At 36.7% G+C, this 25,399-nt stretch overlaps 1 protein-coding gene across 3 annotated transcripts in view; it reads right to left on the reverse strand.

The window, feature by feature from the left end:
* The window catches only part of TINAG (tubulointerstitial nephritis antigen), a 90,468-nt gene that overhangs the window by 48,029 nt on the left and 17,040 nt on the right, over window positions 1-25,399 (reverse strand). For all 3 annotated transcript variants that reach the window (XM_053603681.1, XM_053603682.1, XM_053603680.1), the window contains 3 exons: window positions 5,814-5,937; window positions 2,026-2,176; window positions 563-743 (listed from right to left, as the gene is read on the reverse strand). In XM_053603681.1, the coding sequence (XP_053459656.1) occupies window positions 563-743; window positions 2,026-2,176; window positions 5,814-5,937 (456 nt within the window). The remainder of the gene's footprint in view (window positions 1-562; window positions 744-2,025; window positions 2,177-5,813; window positions 5,938-25,399) is intronic.

The raw sequence follows: 25,399 nt of genomic DNA on the forward strand, positions 1-25,399 counted from the left end.
ATTATATTCTGGAGATAACTGGAGTCACTGGAGGTTCAGAGTTTCTGAAAACAAGAAGACCTAGGTAACCTGATATGATTGAGTAAAATTTGCACATTCTTTTAGCTTGACTAATTGGAATCCAAGAGAGTCTTCTTCCTATTATGGCCATGTCCTCTTTAATTACTTTGTGGAGCAACGCAAAAGAGTGATAAAATGAACTACAACTACAAAAAAGTTAGGGAAAAAGTGTTTTACTTAGCTGCAATTGTCAAGCTTATAGTACATATATGTATGTATGTGTGTATACATACATTATAGAACAAAATTTTAAAACCCTATTTCCATGAGCATTTTTGAATTTAAGCCAATTCTTTATACTGTTAATATTATAGACATTAGAAATCATACCCAACCTGAAAGTCTTCAGTGGATCCTTTAAGAAAATTAAAAAAAAAAAAAATTATACTTGAAAACATAACATTTATTTTAGAATGTAATAGATTTAAATAGTTTTTAAAAGATAAGATCTATACATGTTTAAGAAAGTCAAATGTTACCATTCCTCACCATTTGGACTTACATTGGAAGAGACTCTGTATGGAGGTGAACACTGGTAGATTCTGTTGGATTTCTCTATGTTGTTGGGACATGGCTTTGTGGCATGCCGTTTTCCCCGCCCATCAGACCTACTTGCCATGGCACATCCATTATTGGTAGCATTTTGGTCCTTGAAAAGTGGGTAGCATGCATGGGATACCAATCTATGAGGAATAAGCAAAGAAACAAAGAAGGCATTTAGGAAAGTGCCATAATATCCGGTGTAAATTCAATTTTACTGACTTAAATATTCATAAATTATTCTGATGACTTGCATGCATAACTTTCAAAACATTGACTGACTCTAATACAGAAACTCAATCACATTAAACTCCCCTAACCCTCTCTTATTTCTTCATTGTAATTTTTAAAATCTTGCTTCAATCCATTTTTAGTAAATAATTCTATCTGTAGTACAAGCCAGAAAGAGGTCCCTTACCAAGAATCGAATTAGCCAGCATCTTGATCTTACATTTTGCAGCCTCCAGAACATAAATGTCCATTGTTTAAGCCACTAAGTCTATGATATTTTGTTATGGCAGCCCAAGCAGACCAATAAAGTAAGATTTAATTGGATCTCAATGATAATTTATATTTCTAAACTCCTAATGGTCTTCTATTTTTAACAGCACAATATGGAGGCCAACAAAGCATTAACACCAGGAGGGTATCTGTCCAAATTGCCCTCCTGAAGCACTGCTTTATTAAGCAAAACATAAAAAAATTAAATAATTTATTGCCATCTATAAATATATGGCACACTCTTCAGAACATGTTTTAGAGAAGCCCCAGAGCACTGAGTGATGATAAAGGAACAAGTGAGGAATATCTATGTGTACCACTGGTTATCAGCTGCAATTTTCTTAGCCGAATATCTCAGCTCTTCTGTAGATTAGTAGACACACAGAGTGCTGTGTGAGTATCAGGCAACGTGAGAGGAAGGAAATGGAACCAGCCATTTTTCATCAAATGGGATCAGAAATGTTAATGAATGACATTGATGAGTTGAGACAACTATAATTTATTTGTTTATTTTATTCTGATTTTTAGTCTAATTTTATCTGGCATTATCTGTCTATAAACCTATGTAACTGAAAGGCATAAAAGTGATATTAGTAACATTGAATACTTTATTCTGTCTGTGGAGACTTAATAGGACCATTTAACTCAGAACAACCAGAGAAAATGTTTGAGTCTCCCAAAGTCAAATTCATATTAATTTAGCTAGAAATGTATATCTTCTTCAATAATTATTTCTAAGAGGTTCTAATATTAATAGATAACAAATATAGTATATATTTAAATATAGTGTATGTATTTTTACAATTGTAGCATATGCATTTCCAAATTTGGGTATAAAAATCTTGAAATAATTTTTTTTCTCCTCATTCTAACCCAAGACAACATCATAAGAATCTTAGAAATACATTTTAGGTAGCTATTTACCCACGTTTTCTCAGGTACCACCAAGCCCTATCGATGCTTCCACTGTTGCATCCGTGACGATTCTTGGCACAGCAAGAGATCAAATTCTGAGGGGACAGATTAGCTGTGTATCGACCCTTAGACTGAATTGCTATTCGGTCAGCTGCCACACCTGGTTCAAATAGAATATTGATTAATATTCAAATGGCACATAATATTTCTTATAATTTGCATAGCCCTTTTGTTGAAATGTAAGCTGGTCTTCAAAACAGTATATAATCTAACACTAAGCCCAATATCAATGAACCCACGTCTATGTATTCCATTCAGTTTACTATGTCATAATCAGTCATAATCTTTGTCCTATTTGGTATTGTCCCACTGTCTTATTGACTTCAAGGACTTTCTTAGTTCCTTGTTCCTTTTATGTTATATATACTTCTGAACTCTTCATTAGAAATCTGTCCAGTGAAACTCTTGGAGGGCAAGAGCCATATGTTGCTTTTCCTATTTTTAGTAGAGATAGAGGAGAGTCTTGCTTTGTTCAGACTGGTCTGAAACTCCTGACATCAAAGGATTCCGCCTAATTCAGCCTTCCAGTAAGGCTAGGATTACAGACATGAGCAACTGTGCCTGACTGGGTAAATTTTTTTAATGAATATGTCTAAACTGGGGAAGTCAAAAATACTGATTATAGACATATTACTTAGAAATTTAATCACACTAATCTGATATATTGGAGTAAATAGAATCCTCAATTTTTAAACTGGTATCTAATTTAACCACCCTCACTTAAACTAACCCAGTTTACATATAACAGTTGTATGCCCATAATATGAATTAAAATCATTATCTTAAATATTTTTCAATAGATACAGAACTCAGCTTATTTATACATATATATGGCGCAAAGTGAATATGTTATTAGTTATAGCCATAATAATTATACATAATTCTCTGTCATTGTTGTTATCAGTTCATTTCTTTCTGTAATGCATTTGTTGAACACCTGCAAGGTGACAGGGACTGTAGCACTGGAAATTACAATGACAAACAAGGAGCAAGAGAAGCATAGTTCTGCCCTCACAGAATAATTAAAAAAGTACTGGGAAACTAATCCACCAGTACCTGCCATTGTTTTGATCATGCAGCCATGATAACTCACTTGAGTAATGGTTTGCTCATCATCATAAAAAAGTTGGGGTGTATGCCTTATCAATACAGACTTTTCTGTTGTTAAATAGTTCATACAGTCTCATTCTTGACATGTAATTTCTTTTAACTTTAAATAAAGGCTAACAAAGTAATAACTTTTCTTCTATTTGATTCATTTTTGTCAGTGGAGGTTACAGTTTTTTTTCCTCACCAAAATTGTCAGTGTACTAGAACCCCACTGGTGTTCATTTAGAATTTTTCCAAAATAATTTATATTAAAATAGTTCACTTACAGATGTATCTCTTTATATACATGGTTTTTATGTAACTACAGGATATGTATAGTGCTGTGGGACATTGCTAATGTGTTTTAGATGTTCAACATGTGTTAAATCTATAACCTAAATCCTTTTCAATGCCCATCTATTATTGGGCCAGGATGTATTTCTTAAGAGCAAATAGCATTATACTACCACTGTTGATATCCTCAAAAAAATAATTCCCTATTTCCTAAAACAGTAACTCTTTGTGCTTTGACATTTAGTACAGGAGTTCAAAATCAAATAGAATTTTTTTAAATGTTAGGGTAACTGTGCTTTCATACAGGAAATACTAGAGAAAACAGTTCTCCAGTAGTTGGAAGCCTGGATTTCAGGATTATTTCTGATACTTCTTGTCTTTTCACTTCAGGTAAGTCACTTCACCTATTTGGGCCCTCTCATTAAAACAAGAGGCTTGAGAAAGTGACTTCCAAGATCTCTTCTAGCCCTGTGAATCTGCAGATTTCAACTAAAGGCTAAGTGTTTTCAATTCTAATGTTATGTAATATGTTGCTCTTAGACAGACATTTCTGAATCTCAATGAAGGTTTAGTCCAAATTCACTTGAAATATTTAGAAAAGGTCAGAAGATTTAAGAATGATTCAGTTCTGCCAATTGTTTTCCTCCCTTTTGAAAGCTTTCATAGGGCATTGCCTCTGAGACATTCTTTGTTATTGTCTCTGCTTATTTCATAATGTCTCCAAATCGACTCTGTGACATGTATTACTCCCACTACTCCAAGCACCTTTATCTCTTCTGCTTCTCACAATAGTTTGTATTTTATTTGGTTTGTCTTGTTTATTTCATTTCATAGCTTTTTGTTTCCCTGAGAGATATTTTTTCTTATTTTAACTATTAGTACCCATTCTGACATAATTTTTTAGATCTTTATGAGAACTTAGTTTATTTTTTTCTTTATTTAACACACACACACAAAATCAACCTGATTTACCATACTGAATACATAAAACGGTCCTCTAAAACTACAGAAGGTTTGCAAATCCTCCCTCTGGTGTTTTCCTGACTTAGGGAGGAGGACAATCCAGACTTAGCCCTGTGCAGAGTACACCAAAATATACCTCCAGCCTAGCAAGTGGCTCTCAGTATTCCAGCACTAACAATTTTCCTTAGGCATCTGCAGAAATAACTGGTTTACTTGAAATTTAAGGCAAAATTCTTACCAGAAGATGTAATATCCTAACCACATGAACATAAAATGACTGATGATTTATTTAATTAAATCTCCCCCCACTTATCTGAAACAGGGCTCAGAAAGATCCTGATGTGCGTCCTTAACTTGTTAGCAACATTAGAGAGGCAAAGTGTACTGATGCTGGGGATGTGGGCATAGTATGGAGTTGGTAGATTTAGCCTCTCCTGAGGGGAGTGTGGCTTCCATGATGGTTCGGGCAAAATGACTGTGGAATGATCTGGCTGACATGATGAAGCAATGATATTTACACAAAAATATCAGCACTTCTCTGTCCCAGGGTATGCTGCTCTTAGAAAACTGACTTCTCTGACAGCTTATGTACTCACTTGGCAATACTTCAGCATTTCAAACTTTTGGAGCACCCCTGAAGTTACCTACATACCATACAGCATAGTTTTAAAAAGATATGTGATAATGGCCAATCACCGTAATGTTGAAATATAACCAATACTCTCTTGACGGTAGATTTGGAGACCACATCTTGGGGTTGACCTGAGTAACTCATTGATTTAGCTTGTGAACTTATATGAATGAAGTTCTAAAGAGGACTTTGTAAGTAATAGTAGCATTAATTTAGAAGCTACTCTTATTAAGAGATCAGTAATATTACGTTTAAGTCAAAACCTCTATATTGTATGCATTTGCTTATATTTATTTAAAATAACATAAACCCATTTGATCCATTATTATTTAGTTTTAAAGTATTTATATCAAATTAAATAAATTTTTGCAACTTTTACAGAATAAAAAGAAATTAAGGATTAGGTGGGTGTATCTATATGTGTCTCAGGATTACAGATAACATTATAAATGAAGAACCTTAATACCCTTTTTATTTTCTGGTCTTAACTCTCCATTAGACAAATTTTAGCAACTTCATTTTGTTGCTCTTGTGATTCACTCTCTATGTAAAATTAAACTCTAAAAATAAAAACCAATTTTTAGACTAAAAATGGAGCTTTTACATAATCTTAAGGTTGCTTTCTCCACTCAGATTTATTTTAGCTGATCATACGTTAATATTTTAAATATTCAGATTTTTAAAATCTTTTAATTATCATCTCAGTCTCTAGAGTCAAATGGGGAGTTTTAAAGGATGTAATTAAAATGAAAATCATTACTTGCAGTGGAAAATGCCCACGATGCAGCACAATTTTTTTGATCCAGCGGACCATGAGTCCATCCAGGCCACTTATAAGAAGCAACAAAAAATTCTGGAAGATTAGTTGTTTCAGGTAAGGAAGCCTAAAGAGGAAGGAGAGGCAAATGGGTCAGAATTTCTCAAATGTGTGCCAATAGGATCATAGGAAAATGTCACACCCTTTTATAAAGTTCATAATTATTTGCTAAATTATTTTATACATTCAAGTTTCTAAATGAAGTAAAGTTAAGTAGGATGTCAAGTATATCAAATCATATCATAATACAAAATCTTAAGAACAATACATAGAATGCATTTCCTGGGTACAGTGCAATAATTTCAGCCAATGTCTCTGTCATCTTAAATCAGTTTGGCTCATCCAAAGGAAAAACTATATGGTATTATCTAAATTTGTCTTTTACTATTCTGTCCCTCCTATTTTGGAGAGTGTGTGTGATTCTGAGGTGAAATTAATTTTGAAAGGATGAATTCATGGTAATTATATATTAACACACTTGGAGCCCCAAGGAATACATCAATTTTACACCAGCTGTTAGGAAATGAAACTAGGAGGAATTGGTTGATATTTATAAAATCCTTGAAGATTAAAAAGGACTTCAGACCAAACATACAAGAGTGTGATGTCTTAGGAATCCATGTTGAAGCCTTGGCAGAGTCAATTTCACATACAGTCTTTCCAAGAAGTCAAAATAAATTATATGAAACATGCCCTGTTCATGACATTTAAAGAAAATATACAACACAGAAGTTTTTTCTCTAAACTTTTTAGAGAGTGATGACTTTCACTTACAAAAATAATAAAACTAGAGCCAAATAAGGATTTATTATTTTTATCAGTCACATATACATGTTCATGCGATAACCACACACATACACCCATCATTTTTAGAGTGTTTTAATGTTTTCAAAGTGTTTTAAGGCTTACTATTTTATTTTATCTTTTCATCTTCTCAATATTCCTATGTGATATAATCAGAGAAAATACTATTATCCCTTTTTTTATTAATGAGGAAACTGACTTAAAAGTTAAAAGACATGGGGAAGAGGCAAGACGGCTGACTGGAGCCAGCTTCACACAGAGGCTCCTATCCAGAAGGAGAGTTAAAGGACAGAACTTTAGCAAATAAGCTGATGGTTTGGAGCTGAGCCAAGAGGGAAGATTGAAAAGCAACACATCACCCCTGCAGAGGCCAGCTGCAACCTGAAGGAAACAAACAATAGGTACATAACCCATAGCCAAGCAGATGGGAGTCCCCTCCCCCATGAGAATGGCTCCAAGTATACTTTTTACAAACAAGTGAGCAGAGTTCAGATCTCCTCCTATTTTATCCCATGGGAGAGACCCTCTAAAAAACAGAAATCCTTCCCCAGAGAGGACCCACTAGTGAGCCATGGCACTCTCTACCAGGCATAAAACTGAACATATACTCTACTCAAAATTCTGAACTCCAAGCACTCCCCTCTACTCTCACCTCATATTCTGGAAGCCTGTTCCCCATGGAGTCCAGATTGTTGGGCATTTTTTGAAAGGTGTGGACAGGGTGTGGGCTGTTACAAGTCTGTGCTGAACTGGCAACACGGGTGTAAAGTGGGAACTGTGGAGCAAGAGAGCCAAACGGGAGAGGGAGAGACAGTGCCCTATGGTGCAGTGCAGCAGTGGCAGCAGCAGGAACAATAGGGCTCACACCCCTAGTGATATTTTGAACAAACACTTCCCACCTCTCTCACCAAGCAGAGGGAGCTTGGCCTCTGCTCCAGTGGCAGCCATGGTGGAACAGATCTGGGATGGAAACGCAGGCCCCATGAGCAAAGAGTATGCCTGAGGCGGTACCTGCCAGGCAGGGCACAGCAAGGACAGAGAATAGAATCCATGCACATGTAGAGGCAGCATACTCCCAGGGCTGAGCTGAGTCCAAATTGCTGCTTTTCTGATACCAAGATGCAACTGGCCCCCAGTGAAGTGTAGCTGGGACAAAAGCAGGAGAGGCAGCAGCATTAGCCCAGGGAAGGGCAGGAACTGAGAGCCATTTGGGAGCTCTAACCACCCCCACCCCAACACAGAGTGCAGCGGAGACAGAGACGCCAACTCCATGAGAATTGGCACAGCAGCAGTGGCACATGGTGGGGCTGAGTAGCAGTTTCTATGAACTCTAACAAGCCTGGCTTGCAAGGGAATATAGCTGGGGCAGAAATGCAAATTCTGCAAGAATCTAAGTGGCAGCAACATCAATTAGGGGCAGGACTGGAACTGAGTGAAACTCTCCTGCCTCTATTAAGCACCCAAGGTAGTCTGGCTTCAGCTCCCCCTGTCGGCTGGTGGCAGAGTGCAGTGGCCTGGGCAAGGAGACATAGATCTCCCTGTGACTCAGGCAGGTGCAAACCCTGGTGCATCGGCTCACTGGGGGGAACTGGGTCACAGCCCTGTGGGGTTATCAGGGACTGGGTGTGAAAGAGGTGCAAGGTGAAGGATATATCAACCTTCCAAGACTAATTCATTTGCTGGGTGGGCCCTTCTGACTCCATGGAGCACCAGAGCAAGTCATACTCGAGCTGCCAGCGGACCCCTGCTATCTTCCACTTGAGACTGGGTGCTGACTGGGACAATTGATTTGAACTCTCCCACTTGAGACTGGATGCTCACTGGGACAATTGATTTGGAACTCTTGATCTGGGTCAATCACCCAAGGACCATCCAAGGTGGTACCAAGTGGTGTTGTTGTGGGAAGGTTTGATTTTCCTTTTCCAGTTGTTGCCTATGGAAGAGCAGGGTGTCTTAGTTGCTTGTATTTCTCCACAGCTAAGACTTCAACCCAGACTTACTGATTCACTAGGATTGGACAGAGATCACCTGAAAACAAGACAGAGCCACTGAGCCCCACCACACCAAGCAGATCGCCAGTGTCTCAGGCCATAGCACTGTACAGGTCCTTTGCAAAGCTATGGGGGAAAACCTGCAGCCACCAGTCCTGCTTTTGGGCAAAGGGCCAGTTAATCACTACTCCAGGAGCCCCAAATCCAATTTCACCTTATCTGCTCATCTAGCCAATAGTGAGAAATAATCATGAGTTGGAATCAGTGGAAAAACTGGCAATACGAATAATCAGAGTAGATAACTCCCCTAAGAAATGACAAGACGGACACAACAGAAGATCCCATTCATAAACAAATGGCTGAGTCAGAAATAGAATTCAGAATTTGGATTACAAATAGGATTAACAGAATGGAGGTAAAGTTGGAATTAGAAATTCAAAGAGCATTTCAAAAGTTCTCCCAAGAATTCAGTGAATTCAAAGACAAAATTACTAATGATTTTGGCACATTGAGGCAAGAACTTGCAGCCCTCAAAGATCTGAGAAATACAGTAGAATCTCTCAGTAACAGAATGGAACAGGCAGAAGAAAGGATTTCTGACACTGAAGACAAAGCTTTTGAACACTCCAAATGCACAAAAAGGAAGACAAGTGGAGAGCAAAAACAAATCATTCTCTTAGAGAGTTCTGAGACAATTCGAAGAAAACTAATATTCGCCTTATAGGAATTCCTGAAGGTGACACGGTGGCTTCAAAAGGCACAGATGCTCTACTCCAATAGATAATTGTGGAGAACTTCCCAAACATGGAAAAAGATTCTGAAATTCAGATAGCAGAGAGTTTCAGAACCCCAGCACAACTCAACCCAAATAAAGCATCTCCCAGACACATTATAATTCACTTCGCCAAAGTTAATATGAAGGAGAAAATTCTAAAAGCAGCCAGACAGAAGAAAACCATAACCCAAAAGGGGAAGAATATTAGAATGACTGCAGATCTCTCTGCTGAAACTTTTCAAGCCAGAAGAGGATGGTCATTGACCTTTAACGTCCTAAAACAAAATAACTTTCAACTCAGGATGCTATATCCAGCTAAACTGAGTTTCATTTATGATGAAGAAATTAAAACACTTTAATGACATTCACATGTTGAAGAAATTTGCCATAACTAAACCAGCTCTCCAGGATATTCTCAGACCTATCCTCCATAATGACCAGCACAATCCTTTACCACCAAAGTAAACTCACTCAGAAACTTTTGATCAAATTCCAACATCTACAGTGGTGAAAGGATTAAAAATGTCCATAGGACTTTCAAAAACCTCAATACACAAAATACTACAGGTTTATCAATATACTCAAATTAATGTGAATGGTTTAAATTGGCCTCTAAAGAGTCACAGGATGGCTGACTGGATCCAAAAACTCAAGCCAGATATCTGCTACATACAAGAATCTCATCTTACCATAAAAGATAAATATAGACTTATGGTGAAGGGATGGTCATTTATAATTCAGGCAAATTGCAATCAGAAAAATTCAGGCACTGCAATTATATTCGCAGATACAATAGGCATTAAACCAACAAAAGTAGGGAAAGATAAGGATGGTCACTTCATATTTGTTAAGGGCAACACTCAACATGATGACATTTCAATTATTAACACTTATACACCCAACCAGAATAAGCCTCAATATATAAGAGACACTCTAACAGACATGAGCTAACTTGATTTCCTTCAGCTCTATGATAGTCAGAGATTGTAACACCCCTTTGGCAGTGTTGGATAGATCCTCCAATATGAAATTCAGCAAAGAAATTTTAAACTTAAACTTAACCATTCAACAATAGGATGTAACAGACATCTACAGAACATTCCATCCAATCAAAACTGAATACACATTCTTCTCTTCAGCCCATGGAACATCCTCCAACATTGATCACTTCTTAGGTCACAAGTCTAACCTCAGCAAACTTGAAAGAACAGAAATTATTCCTTGCATCTTCTCCGACCATATGGAATCAAAGGTGAACTCAGTAACAACAGAAATCTGCATACTCATACAAAAACATGGAAACTAAATAACCTTATGCTGAATGATAGCCGGGTCATAAATGAGATTAAGAAGGAAATCACCAAATTTGGAACAAAACGATAATGAAGACATGAATTACCAGAACCTCTGGCATACGGTAAATGCAGTCCTAAGAGGAAAATTTATAGCATTGCAAGCCTTCCTCAAGAGAACGGAAAGAGAGGAAGTTAACAACATAATGGGACATCTCAAGCAACTGGAAAAGGAAGAACATTCCAATTCCAAAAACAGCAGAAGAAAAGAAATAATCAAAATTAAAGCATAATTAAATGAAATCAAAAACAAAAAGATTATACAACAGATCAATAAATCAAAAAGTTGGTTTTTTGAAAAGGTCAATAAAATAGATAAACCTTTGGCTAACCTAACCAGGAAAAGAAGAGTTAAATCTCTAATTTCATCAATCAGAAATGACAAAGACAAAGTAACAACGGACTCCTCAGAAATTCAAAAAATTCTTAATGAATATTACAAGAAACTTTATTCTCAGAAATATGAAAATCTGAAGGAAATTGACCAATACTTGGAAGCACGCCACCTTCCAAGACTTAGCCAGAATCAAATGGAAATGTTGAATAGGCCTATATCAAGTTCTGAAATAGCATCAACTATACAAAATCTTCCTAAAAAGAAAAGCCTGGGACCAAATGGCTTCACGTCAGAATTCTAACAAACCTTTAAAGAGGAATTAGTACCTATAATACTGAACCTTTTTCAAAATATAGAAAAAGAAGGAATACTACCCAACTCCTTCTATGAAGCAAACATCACCTTGATCCCCAAACCAGGAAAAGACCCAACAAGAAAAGAAAACTATAAACCAATATCATTAATGAATATTGATGCAAAAATATTCAACAAGATCCTAACAAACAGAATCCAGCAACACATCAAACAAATTATACACCATGACCAAGTGGGTTTTATCCCAGGGTCTCAAGGCTGGTTCAATATACATAAATCTATAAATATAATTCATCACATAAACAAAATAAAAAACTAAGACCATACGATTCTCTCAATTGATGCAGAAAAAGTTTTTGATAATATCCAGCATCCAAGAAAATGGGTATAGAAGTAACATTTCTTAAACTGATAGAGGCCATCTATAGCAAACCCACAGCCAATATCGTATTGAATGGAGTTAAATTGAAATCATTTCCATTCAGATCAGGAACCAAGCAAGGTTGCCATTGTCTCCATTGCTTTTTAACATTGTAATGGAAGTCTTAGCCATCACAATTAGGAAAGAAAAGGCAATTAAGGGTATCCATATAGGGTTAGAGGAAATCAAACTTTCACTCTTCACAGATGATATGATTGTATATCTGGAAAAACCCAGGGATTCAATTACAAAACTCTTAGAAGTGATCAAGGAATACAGCAGTGTCTCAGGTTACAAAATCAATACTCACAAATCTGTGAGTATTTGTGAGTATTTATATACACCAACAATAGTCAAGCTGAAAAAACAGTCAAGGACTCTATTCCTTTTACAGTAGTGCCAAAGAAGATGAAATATTTGGGAGTTTACCTAAATATTTGGGACATGAAAGATCTCTATAAAGAGAACTATGGAACTCTAAGAAAAGAAATAGCTGAAGATTCTCACAAAGGGAAAACATACCATGCTCATGGCTGGGAAGAATCAACATAGTTAAAATGTCCATACTACCCAAAGCAATATACAATTTTAATGCAATCCCTATTAAAGCACCACAATCATACTTAAATGATCTCGAAAAAAACAATACTTCATTTTATATGGAATCAGAAAAAACCTTGAATAGCCAAGATATTACTCAGAAATAAAAACAAAGCAGGAGGAATCACGCTACCAGACTTCAGATTATACTATAAATCAATAGTGATCAAAACAGCATGGTCAAGGCACAAAAACAGAGAAGTAGATGTATGGAATAGAATAGAGAACCAAGAGATAAACCCAGCTACTTACCATCATTTGATCTTTAATAAACCAATTAAAAACATTTAGGGGGGAAAAGACTCCCTATTTAACAAATGGTGCTGTGTGAACTGGCTGGCAACCTGTAGAAGACTGAAACTGGACCCATACCTCTCACCATTAACTAAGATAGACTCTCACTGGATTAAAGATTTAAACTTAAGACATGAAACTATAAAAATCCTAGAAAAAATGGCAGGGAAAACACTTGAATAAATCAGCCTGGGAGAATATTTTATGAGAAGGACCCCCTGGGCAATTAAAGCAAAACCAAAAATACACTACTGGGACCTGATCAAACTAAAATGCTTCTGCACAGCCAAGAACACAGTAAGTAAAGCAAGCAGACAGCCCTCAGAATGGGAGAAGATATTTGCAGGTTATTTCTCTGACAAAAGTTTAATAATCAGAATCCACTGAGAACTCAAACATATTAGCAAGTAAAGAACATGTGATCCCATCTCAGTGTGGGCAAGGGACTTGAAGAGAAACTTCTCTGAAGAAGACAGGCACACGGCCTATAGACACATAAAAAATGCTCATCATCCTTTAATAATCAGAGAAATCCAAATCAAAACTACTTTGAGATATCATCTAACTCCAGTAAGATTAGCCCATATCACATCCCCAATCCAGAGATGTTGTCACGGATGTGGTTAAAAGGGAACACTTCTACACTGCTGGTGGGAATGCAAACTAATATGTTCCTTTTGGAAAGATGTTTGGAGAACACTTAGAGATCTAAAAATAGACCTGCCATTCGATCCTCCAATTCCTCTATCAGGTATATATCTAGAGGACCAAAAATCACTTTATAACAAAACTATTTGCACGAGAATTTTTATTGTAGCCCCATTCATAATTGCTAAGTCATGGAAGAAGCCCAAGTGCCCATCAACCCATGAATGGATTAACAAATTGTGGTATATGTACACCCTAGAATATGCAGGCCTTAAAAAAGATGGAGACTTTACCTTTTTCAGGTTTACATGGATGGAGCTGGAGCATATTCTTCTTACCAAAATATCTCAAGAATGGAAGATAAAGTGTCCAATGTACTTAGCCCTACTATGAAACTAATTTATAAGCACCCACACTTCCATATGAAAGCTATAACCCAACTATAAACCAACATGAAGGGGAAAGAGGAGAGGGCGGGGAGGGGAGAGGATGGGTGGAGGGAGGGTCATTGGTAGGACCACACCTAGAGTGCATTTTACAAGGGTACATGTTAAATCCACTAAGGATAGAATATAAATATCTTAACACAATAACTAAGAAAATGCGGTGAAGGCTATGTTAACCAGTTTGGTGAAAGTGTTTCAAATTGTATATAAATGCAGCACATTGTACCCTGTAATTGCATCAATGTACACAGCTATGACTTAATAAAAAAAATAAAATAAATGTTAAAAGACATGCTAAGTCCTCTCAACTAAGAAAAATTCCCAGGACTAGACTTAGGTGTCAGAATTCTTAACACTGTGATGCATTTCCATCACTTCTCTACTTTACCAGAAATAATTAGATAATTTATAGCGGTTATAAAATGTCTGTAAAACATAAAATTTCACCTCTCTAAAAGTTTCATGATTATACGTTAAGTTAGGATACTGCTCTGGTAACTTGCAAAAAAACATTACTTTTGACAAGTACCTAATAGATTCAAAGACTAAAGCAAGGAACATTTAAAAATTACATTTCTGCTTGAAAACATGTCAAACAATTTGGAAATTCGTATTTTAATGGGGGAGTTCGGTTTTAATTTAGAGAGCTATTACCACCTAATAAGAAAGTTATTAAATTCTGACTTCCATTACAGGAAACACTGCTATTGAGACGATGGGGGGAAAGTACCAAAAATGTCGAGCAGACCAGCGTGGAGTGGCTACATGGTGGCTTGTTGAGCAGTCGCCTAAAAAGCCAGGTGATTTGGGTTCCAGTGCCATTAGATCACATTGCAGAAGAAATGTACTGCTCTAAGTAGACAGTTTAAGAGATATACATTCACTCTCCAAAGGTATTTTTCTACCTGAGACAGAAAGACAAATAGAACTCATACTTTCCAGTTTTATTAGTATTGGCTTGTCATTGTACTTTTAAGAATTTGTAATACTAAGTTGTCTCACATTTCCAGAAAAATAGGTGGTTTCAGTGATTGTTCTAATTTCTCACTTTGAAATCCCAATTTAATAACATGACTCGGATATTTCCCTTCTGCTCTGTTGGTGCAATAAAGATACAGGGTACTTCAAACACATTTCAGCAGGGTGGGGGTGTTTAGAGTTTGACTTCCACATTTGAATGTCTATCAAAGTGCCTTGCACGCAGGAGATAATAAATATCCTAACAATAATGAGATACATATCTATTAGGCAGATTTCATCCCTTAGAAATATGCTTTTCCCCTGAAAGTCAGTAAAGTTAAATTATAATACCAGCATGCATTTGTTCCTTTTCTGATTATTTCTTTTAAAATTAAAAAATCTGGCTAATCCTTCTCAGTAAGATAAGGCAATAGAGAAACAATAAGCAGAATGACATTTTTATTTAAGATAACAGTTACCAATCTAATAATTCAGATCAATTCATAAATTGATTTATGAAAATTTTTACCACTTATTTAATGCTATTTTTTTTTTCTGAAAATGATCCTCTAGGATTTGAGGCCCAGCAGGCAGATATTACCTTTCAATTTTATTTGCTTCATGATAACAGGTAATCTAATAAAACACAGATAAAATTATATATTTATTTATTTCATAGTTATTATATTCCTCTGTAAAGTAAGAGCAGTTTTTTAGAATTTATAAAGGAAGGTAAACATTACAGAATAATATCTTTTTAGAATTGGTAACAAAAGTTTAGCTTCAATGAATGATACATTTCTTTTTAATTTAATTTTTTATTCTTTGCCAAAGGGCAGCTTAATTAACCAAGAGAATTATACGGAGAAGCTGAGGAAAACAGAAATTCCAGTATGACACTACCTTACATAAGATAAAAAATTATTTTTAAGAGAAACTTATACTATTCCACATGGATATTTTTTAATGCTTTTAATTGTAATGTTGAAAAAATTATGATCTAATTATATATCTGGATCAGTATTAGCCAAATTTGATGTTAATTTTGAGCAATCTCCCTGCTTCATTCAGTATTTCTATTTAAAAATTAGAAATTAAAGATATTATGGGCAAATATGAGAATTAAATGCAATGATAAATACTGGAGAAATGTTTACAACGTCGCCTGCATTTAATTAAATTAAAATCTCTAAAGGAGTAATGTAAATGTAGTCACAGAGCAATTTAGGACAAACTGATGAATTTTCTTGAGAACCTTGGAATAAATTCTGCACATTCTTACTATGGAGTCTACAGCTACACAAAATCCACTACGTAAATCACCCCCTCAATCTCAAGTTACCCTCCCCAACACACACCGACATCTGGATAATCAGAGTAACCTGAGAATGAGATGATGCAACAGAGAATATAATTTGACCTTCGCAATCTAAGGTCAGCAGCCATGAATATCAAGAAACTCCCCAACTACTTGATACTAGGGAGGAAAGGGACAATTTTCTGGTTGCTAATAGCTAAATAATTTTCTTTTTTTTTTTTTTTGGTAGAGACAGAGTCTCACTTTATGGCCCTCGGTAGAGTGCCGTGGCCTCACACAGCTCACAGCAACCTCCAACTCCTGGGCTTAAGCGATTCTCTTGCCTCAGCCTCCCAAGTAGCTGGGACTACAGGTGCCCGCCACAACACCCAGCTATTTTTTGGTTGCAGTTCAGCGGGGTCAGGTTTGAACCCACCACCCTCAGTATATGGGGCCAGCGCCTTACCGACTGAGCCACAGGCACCGCCCATTAATAGCTAAATAATTTTCTCTTCAGCAATGTTTTCCTTTACGCCTTAGCATGTCAATAGCTAGCTACTCTATGATATGCCTTTAGTTACTAATTATAGAGTAAATTTTTAGCAAACTACTGCTTATAAATATAAATAGCTATAGGATTGTGCTATGGCAAGGAGAGCTAGTTTTCTCCAGCTCTCCTCCTTCTTCGCAGGAGTAGAATTTTTGTCTCAGCACGTGCAGGCTCAGAAAAATGACTATCTTCTCCACCCCTCAACCCCCAGCTGCTATTACTAAGTTCTGGCCTATGGGATGTTAAGCAGAAGGGCTATGTGGCAGCTTCTGAGAACTTCCCTTAAGAGACAACTGACATGTGACTTTTAATACATTTTTGTGATCTTTTATCTTGTCCTGCTGGCAGAAATTTGAGCACTATACTTGGAAAGAGAGCAGTCTTATTGAACCGTTATATTACCTTAGAAATAAAGGGCCAAGGCCGTGGAGCAACGAGAAAGAAGCATGGGCAGCTGACACCACAGAGGGCAATTCCAGCACTGGGGCCGTGTCCATGGGATATGTTTCTACCTTATTTAAGCCACTGTCATTTTGGAATTTTGTCACCCCAGCCAAGCCTCATCATAACTAATATAGCATACATAATTATCATTATAGCTGCTAAAGAAATGCCATATTTCAATGAACTCAAGATATCCTCAAATATTAATAAAACATCTTAATTTTAGAGGTGTTAAAAATGTGCATCGAAAATGGTCGAACTATGATATTTACTGAAATGAGCTTTTTAGAACATTAGTTCTGGGGAAATTTAATAGATAATTGCAGAAGGAGTTGATTCATCAAACATTTCTAAGAAAACTGATTTTGAAAATTAGATTTTTGCCTTCAATAGTTTTTATAAACTGCTAACGTATGTGAGACTCTGAAAAGTAGAAATAAGTTCATTATTTTAAATGTCCATGATGTGGCCAAATGCAAAATATTTTATTTCATAACATTTTTATTGTGAAACGGATCAATAAACTGGTGTCTTATAGGACATACTTCAGTAAGAACCGGAGTAGAAACAGCACACATTCCGACACGTTGAGTCCAGAGAGTAGCTTCCTGTTATGTCAACATACAAAATCACTTCAGAAATCTACTTTTTAGCAGCCCAAAATATTTATTCATAGAGAGGATAAAGTAATTTTTCACATATCTTTTTGAAGATTTGTCCTGCCGTGATCAGTTCAGTCCCATTGCGTTTTTCATGCCAAGTTCAATTATACCACGGTCTTTTGCATCAGACTATGACTAGTACAAAAAAATAAAATTGAAAACCCTCAAACTGATTTGAAATGTAAGGTAGTCATTCTGCTGCCGGTACAAGTGAATAAGGAGTGAGGCTGGGTATATGTTTTCTAACGTGTACCAAAGATGTGGGGTTGCAATCTAAAGAGGAGGGACAGAGAGAAAGAAAAAAGAGACTTGAGAAAACATAAGTAAATGTTTTGATGGCCTTTGAATTTTAAAATTCTTAATTCAGTGACAACAAGAGCAACTGGCATCCTATTCTGTCCTTGGCTCTTTTCTGACGTGGATGAGAAGATTCTGAGATGAGCAGAGGGAAATACGCACTTAAACATACACTCCCGGTAACATCTGGCCATGCCCTCTTCTGCAGCGCTTAGTACTTAACTGTGTTTCAAAAGCCTGATATCATATACTTTATGGTCATGCATGTGGGAACTAAACATTGATTTTTATGGGAAAAATGGTCATTTTTGCTCAATGTTTTGTTCACATAAAGTACATAACTATGTAACTGTGTTTTTTTCACTTTCATAGTCGCATGAAAGCCATACTTTTGGATTCTACAGAGGGCTCTGTTTATAAAGGTGACATGTTTTGGACTCAAGTAGATGTTTGTTCAGACATTTTTTGTTCAGGGTTATTCCTAGTCAAACCCCAAATTCCAATAACCTATGAGCAGTAAATACTACATTTAGAAGAATTTACTCTGATTTTTCCAAAGGAGTTTCTCATACCTCAGTACTTGCTACCATGAAATATATTTCAGAAGCTAAAAGCAAACTCCTCCTACTATAACTAACAACTAGAAAAGTAAATCAAGTCAAATAACTGCTATGTGTTATGTACATAAAGCCTCCAGACGATTAAGTCAATTTTTCATTTTTTACCTTAAAAATCAGAGGTTTTAAATGGTATCATATAATATATAAAATATTATTTTACTTTACCTTCCAAAAACTAATAGAAAATTATGACATTATTTTTTTTGTAAATAATACCCAAATATGCATTTGTATTGGATAACTGAGAAAATATGTTTGTATGAGTTAACTCCAAGATGGATGCAAATAATTTTAGAACATTTTTACTTATCTATAGGTTAAGCTTATATTTACTTATATTAACATTTTTACTTATCCATAGGTTTTAAATGCTAAACAGCCTTCTTAATATTTCAATACTTCTCTACTAGCTTTAGTAACCTAATTATTCTCTTTGGGGGAGATAAAAATAATAACAAATTTTAAGCCAAATATAGACATGAACTCAATTTTCACCTTGCTATGTGAATGATATTTTTTCATTCAAAATAATTTTCCATATTTATAATTAGGATATAATATAGTGAAGCTTCTGGGAACTATCCCCCAAATTCAACAGCACTTGAACATTATGTCTGGAAAAACAATCAGGTACATAGTTGTTTTGATTTGATTTGATGTGACATGATTTGATTTGTTACAGCAGCATAGTGGAAGAACTTTCAAGTTCACCAGAAGTATATAAATTACATCAGGGCCAATAATCCAGGCCTACACTTTTCTTTATGAAATAAAATTCTCTAAATAATAAATCTTTGGATAATTTAGTCTTTGTAGAATTGACCTGTTTCAGAAACCTGCTAGTCTCCCAAATTTAATACAAGGGAGAAAGAGCAACTTCATATACCATTTATCAACGTTTATTTAACACTTTACTATATACTAAGTACTTCATGACCACTTCTCACTCAGCATCTCATATGACTCATACAACAATATGAGCTCATTCCTACTTCTGTTCTCATTTTATTCAGAAGGATGCTGAGGCTGAGGCACACTGGCTGCAGAGCTCACACTCTTCCTGCATGGAGTGTGGGATGCTACCACAGGAGTGAACACACTGGCTATCCATGCCTTTGACATGACTTCAACTGTGATGTTCCCATTGGCTCAAAGGACCTCCATCAATGACTGTTTCTCCAACAGTCATAATAATTGGTTGCCTCTATTGTTTTCTTTCTGGAACACTAAAGAAGTTCTATTTTTCCCCAGAATACCTTGCTGCTCCCTCCCGAACTCGTATTTTAATATCTCAGTTAGGTCAGTATTTCCTAAAGTATGCTGTATGTGGAATCTAAATCCTGGAGAGTATTAACAATAATTATAAACAAAAAGAAGATGGAGGAGGAGGGAGAGGGGGAGAAGGAGCAGGAGAAAAAGAAAGAAAAAGGAACGGAAGAAAAGAAAAAGGTAAAGAAGGTTCTCATCTTATAAATTTAATAAATATTGGGTGGAAAAAAAAAAACCCAGTTAATACAAGAAGAATTCTCAGCATCTGCAATATCCTAATGAATGGTAGGAATCTTCAGAAATCTTTGCCATTTCACAAATGCATTGGACCATGGATGGGATGGTTATAGTTCTGCAAGTTGCAAGCACCTCAGAAAGACTAGCTCAAAGTTCAAGTAAAGAATGTAATTCATCTTTTGCCATCCTCGCCAAGCCCTTTGCCTTGGTGTATCACTGTTTCTGTTTAAAGGGGTTATTTTCAGTTAATAATTCCCTCAAAGGAAACTACCATTTTCCATGCCCTGTGCACTTAGGACTGCATCAACTCATGGAGGGATTTTCCTGTATTGCTCACCGAGCAGCTACACGGTTTAGGTGTACCCCACACCCTTCTTTCTGCCTCTTTAACTCCTCTTACCCACTGTGTTTGTACCCAGAGAGAACTATAAGTTTTGTATCTTTTTGTCTGCCCTTACTTAGGATTGCCATCCAGGAATTCCCTCATCCCAAAGTCTCAAGTTATCCTTTTCTAAATTCCCACTAACAATATATTTCTATTCCTTATTGCTACTAATCACATTCAGCAAAAATTCATTTGGATTAAACCAATTCCTACAGGTGAAACAGATCTTTCATACTTAATCAATCATGGAATATTGGCATTTCTCTATCTCATACTCAGTAGACACATTATGGGAATAATGACTTATGCTAAGGAATGAAGCCAGGAAACCAGCCAAGGAAGGGAAGAGCTTTCCCAGGAATCTGGGATGACTCACGGCTCATCCTTGAATCCCAACACTTATCCAGGCAATGTAGTCAAGGAAATGGAGATGTTTCGGGGAGGAGGTGCAGCGGAGTTTCTCAGTGTGCCTGAAACCATATCACTATTGACAACTGCCTACCATAACTATCAGATAGCCTGTTAAATATTAAGAAATGGTCTTCAAATGAAAGCTTACACTGGAGTAAAGAATATCTATTCAACAAATGATGCTGGGAGAACTGGATAACTACGTGTAAAAGACTGAAAATGAAGCAGAACTCGTATCTCTCACATTTGCAAAAAGGCACTCACGATGAATAAAATATTTAAATCTAAAATAGGAAACAATAAAAATTCTATAAGAAATCCTGGGAAGGGCGGCACCTGTGGCTCAAGGAGTAGGGTGCCGGTCCCATATGCCGGAGGTGGCGGGTTCAAACCCAGCCCCGGCTAAAAAAAAAAAAAAGAAAGCCTGGGAAAAACTCTTGATGATATCAACCTGGGGGAAGATTTTATGAAGACGACTCCATTGTCAATTGCAAAAACAAAACTAAGTAAATGGTACTTAATTAAGCTGAAAAGCTTCTGCACAGCTAAGGGCACAACAATCAAAGCAACAGACAACCTTCAGAATGGGAAAAGCTATTCACATGTTGTGAATCTAACAAAGGGTTGATAGTGAGAATCCACAATGAACTCAAATTAATCAACTAAACACAGCAAACAACCCCATTTATCACCAGACAAGAGATATAAACACAAGCTTTACTGAAGAAGACAGATGAATGGCCAATAAACACATGAAAATGTGCTCATCATCCCTAATTATCAGAGAAATGCAATAATTATCAGAGAAGTGTAAATCAAAACCACTTTGATATATTACCTAAACCCAGTGAGAATAGCCCACCTCACAAAGTCCCAATGCTACAGATGATGGTGAGGGTGTGGAGAAAAGGGAACACTCTTACACTGTTGTTGGGACTGCAAAGTACTACAGCCTCTTTGGAAAGAAGTATGAAGAATCTTCAAAGAATTCAAAGTAGACCTTCCATTTGATCCCACAATCCTATTACTAGATATCTACTCAGAAGAAATAAAATCATTTTGCCACAAGGACATATGCACTAGCTTGTTTATTGGAGATCAGTTCACAGTTGCCAAGATGTGGAATCAACCCAAGTGGCCATCAACCCATGAATGGATTAATAAACTGTGTTATATGTATACCACGGAGTACTATTTAGCCATAAAAAAGATGGAGACTTCACATCTTTTGTATTAACCTGGACGGAGTTGGAGAACCTTCTACTTAGTAAAGTAGCGCAAAAATAGAAAAGCAAGTATCCAAATGTACTCAATGAAACCAGTAGATGAGCAAATACCCACACAAGAAAAAAACACAATTAAACTCAAGCTGGGGGCAAGGAGGTAAGGGAGGGGTAGAGGAAGGAGGGCTTGGCAAGCTCTCACCTAACAGATGCAATGTAAGGATATATGGCTTACCTCCAGGGTGAGAGCTACAACTACAACTTGGACTTTACCTTACAAACACAATCAATGTAACCCAATCATCTGTACCCTCATACTAAACTAAAGTAAAAGAAATAAAGAAAAGAATGGTTTTAGCTGGGTGTGGTGGCTCACACTTATAATCCTACTGACTCAGGAGGCTGAGGTGAGAGGCTCACTTGAGGCCAGGGAGTTGGAAACCAGCCTTGGTAATATAGTGAGACTTTTCTCTTAAAAAAATAATTAATTAGCCAGACATGGTAGTATGTAACTAGTCCCAGATACAGGAGGCTGAGACAGGAGGACCACTTGAATCGAGGAGTGAGAGGCTGCAGTGAGCTCAATTACACTCCTGCACTCTAGCCTTAGTAAAAGAGTGAGACCACCATGGAAAGAAAGAAAAAAGGAAGGAAGGAAGGGAGGGAGGGAAGGGAGGAAGAAGTCTAGTTTTTAAATATGTTGGGGAAACGTGGCAGGAAAATCAGTTATCTAGAAGTATACCCACACGAAAAAATTCATTTTCACTGTACTTACAAACAGTTTGACATCATATATTGGGTGTTTTCTATGTAGTTACCAGGCTAAGAATAACCCATTTTACTTCTTCTTATAACTCAGTTCATATTGATCCATATTCTTCCTAGAAATACTTATTATTTTTCACTTAACCAGATAGTAAGGACAACTCTTCAATACTCGGCAACTTAATCCTCAAGCTACTGTGCCCTAAAAACAAGATGTGTTTCCTAGCCCTGTATCGTAAGTGGGTGATGGAACTCTTACTGCTGCAGCCGAATTTTCTTTATTGCCTCTACGGAATTACTCGGCAATTCTAGAAGTCGCAACTATCTTACAATAATTCATGGCACTAGGTAATTTAAATTCCCCCCAAGTAGTAATCATTAAGATTTTTCATTTAAATATTACCACAGTGACTTTTATGCACACAAATCCCCAGGAGCCAATAAATGCTTTTCAAATTAAATTGCCTATTCTTTGCTAGGAGTGGCAACTTGGGAAAGAAATGTACCTCATTTTCTCTAGACTATAAAATATTCCAAACTGCAAAAACTAATGTTTAAAAAGGAAATGTTAGAAATAACTTCAAGAAAATTTCAGACACCAGAATGAGTGTTTGGCCTTCAATAAAAGCAAGTGAAACAGAATCCTTATAAAGAGATATCTTTTCTTTTTTTGCAGGTTTTGGCCGGGGCTGAGTTTGAACCCGCCACCTCCGTCATATGGGGCCTGCACTCTACACCTTTGAACCACAGGCGCCACTCTTTTTTTTTTTTTTTATTCTATCTTTTCTTTCCTTAAGAGGGCTGCCTATATTTTTCCAGCTGGGCAGGGACAAAAATGAGAAAGAAAACAACCAGTAAAAAAGAAAATGACTTTTTTCCAGTTAATCATACAGTTAAGTCACCAACATAAATCTGAGCCATATCTCTAGCAGTGGTTCTCAACCTTCCTAATGCCGCGGCCCTTTAATACAGTCCCTGTGGGTCGGGACAGCGGTTGAGAACTGCTGGTTTCAGCTTACTGTTTATAGGAAAGATTCAAAAATACATCTAAGTTGATCATTTAAAAAAAATTTAAAAGTCTGGTTAAGAAATAAAAAGACTTTTGCTGCTTTGAACCTGCACAGACTCTACTGGAGTTGTATTGCCTTTTGCGGGGAGAGATTTTTTTTAGCTGTCCTGGTGCTGCAATTTAAGTAATTCTATGGCAGCTTTTCACTCCTCTCCATTTCAGAGTGACTTAACCTCTCTCACCTTCAATTTGCTTATCTTTAAATGTGGATTAATGATAGTACCTGCTACATCGAGCTGCTGTGGGAATCAAATAAGGTAATGTCTGAGAAGGCTGAAGTGCTTATCACACAACTACTCAATAAACCTTAGTCACTGTCTTCTCTGACATGAGTTATGATCTAGTTAGCAGGCCCTATGACCGAAATTTGAGTTAGAATAACTCAAGTGATCAAAGAACATCAAATACGTATTTAAAGAGAAACCTATGGGTTTACACTTAGCCAAAAGCAGACAGCAACCCTGCTTGGGAGAGATTCTGATTGCAGCCAGGTAACCAGAATGTGGTGTCATCACCGGGGAGAGGACAGGCTACACTCCAGAGGCCTGAGTGTCCAGCTCTGCTCCAGGCACTAGTAACAGACTCAAGGCTTGTGCAGGCCAAAATCTCAACTGGAGACTGTATGTGCCTGAGAAACGCCACACATTGGTTGGTAAAACAGCAACTCTGTGACTAAGAGGTTTGTGATAACCAAAGAGGTACAAGATTCTTTGTGCGAGATACCTATTGCCAGACCATAATACTTTTTAAACATGAAGGGAAAAACAATACATCAGTACAAAGCATAAGAACTTTAGGAGTTTGCCTGGTCATCTGGCAAAATTTGAAAATATTCTTTTTGTTTTTCTTTTTTTAGAGACAGAGTCTCACTTTATCACCCTCGGTACAGTGCCTTGGCGTCACAGTTCACAGCAACCTTCAACTCCTGGGCTTAGGCGATTCTCAGCCTCCAGAGTACAGGTGCCCGTCAAAATGCCCAGCTATTTTTTTGCTGCAGTTGGCCGTGGCCAGGTTCGAACCTGCCACCCTTGGTATATGGGGCCAGTGCCCTACCCACTGAGCCACAGGCACCACCCTGAAAATATTCTTCTAATAGAAAGTTTGAGGATTATTGAGGAAAAACTATCACTAATTATCATAGCATATGCCTCTAAAGCTACCAGCATTATTTTATTCTCGTGCGATAAGGGTTATTTCATGAGACATCAAAGTTTTGATGACTTCGCAAAATAACTATTTTTTAAAAAAACAAGAACTATGACTTGAAGCACTGGTACACTGAATAACCAACAATTAGAAATATGTATTTCTGTGAGTCATCAGCAATGTAAATGGACATACAAGTCATTCTTTAAAG

Source organism: Nycticebus coucang, chromosome 9 (assembly GCF_027406575.1).
Source record: "Nycticebus coucang isolate mNycCou1 chromosome 9, mNycCou1.pri, whole genome shotgun sequence".
Taxonomy (NCBI): Eukaryota; Metazoa; Chordata; class Mammalia; order Primates; family Lorisidae; genus Nycticebus; species Nycticebus coucang.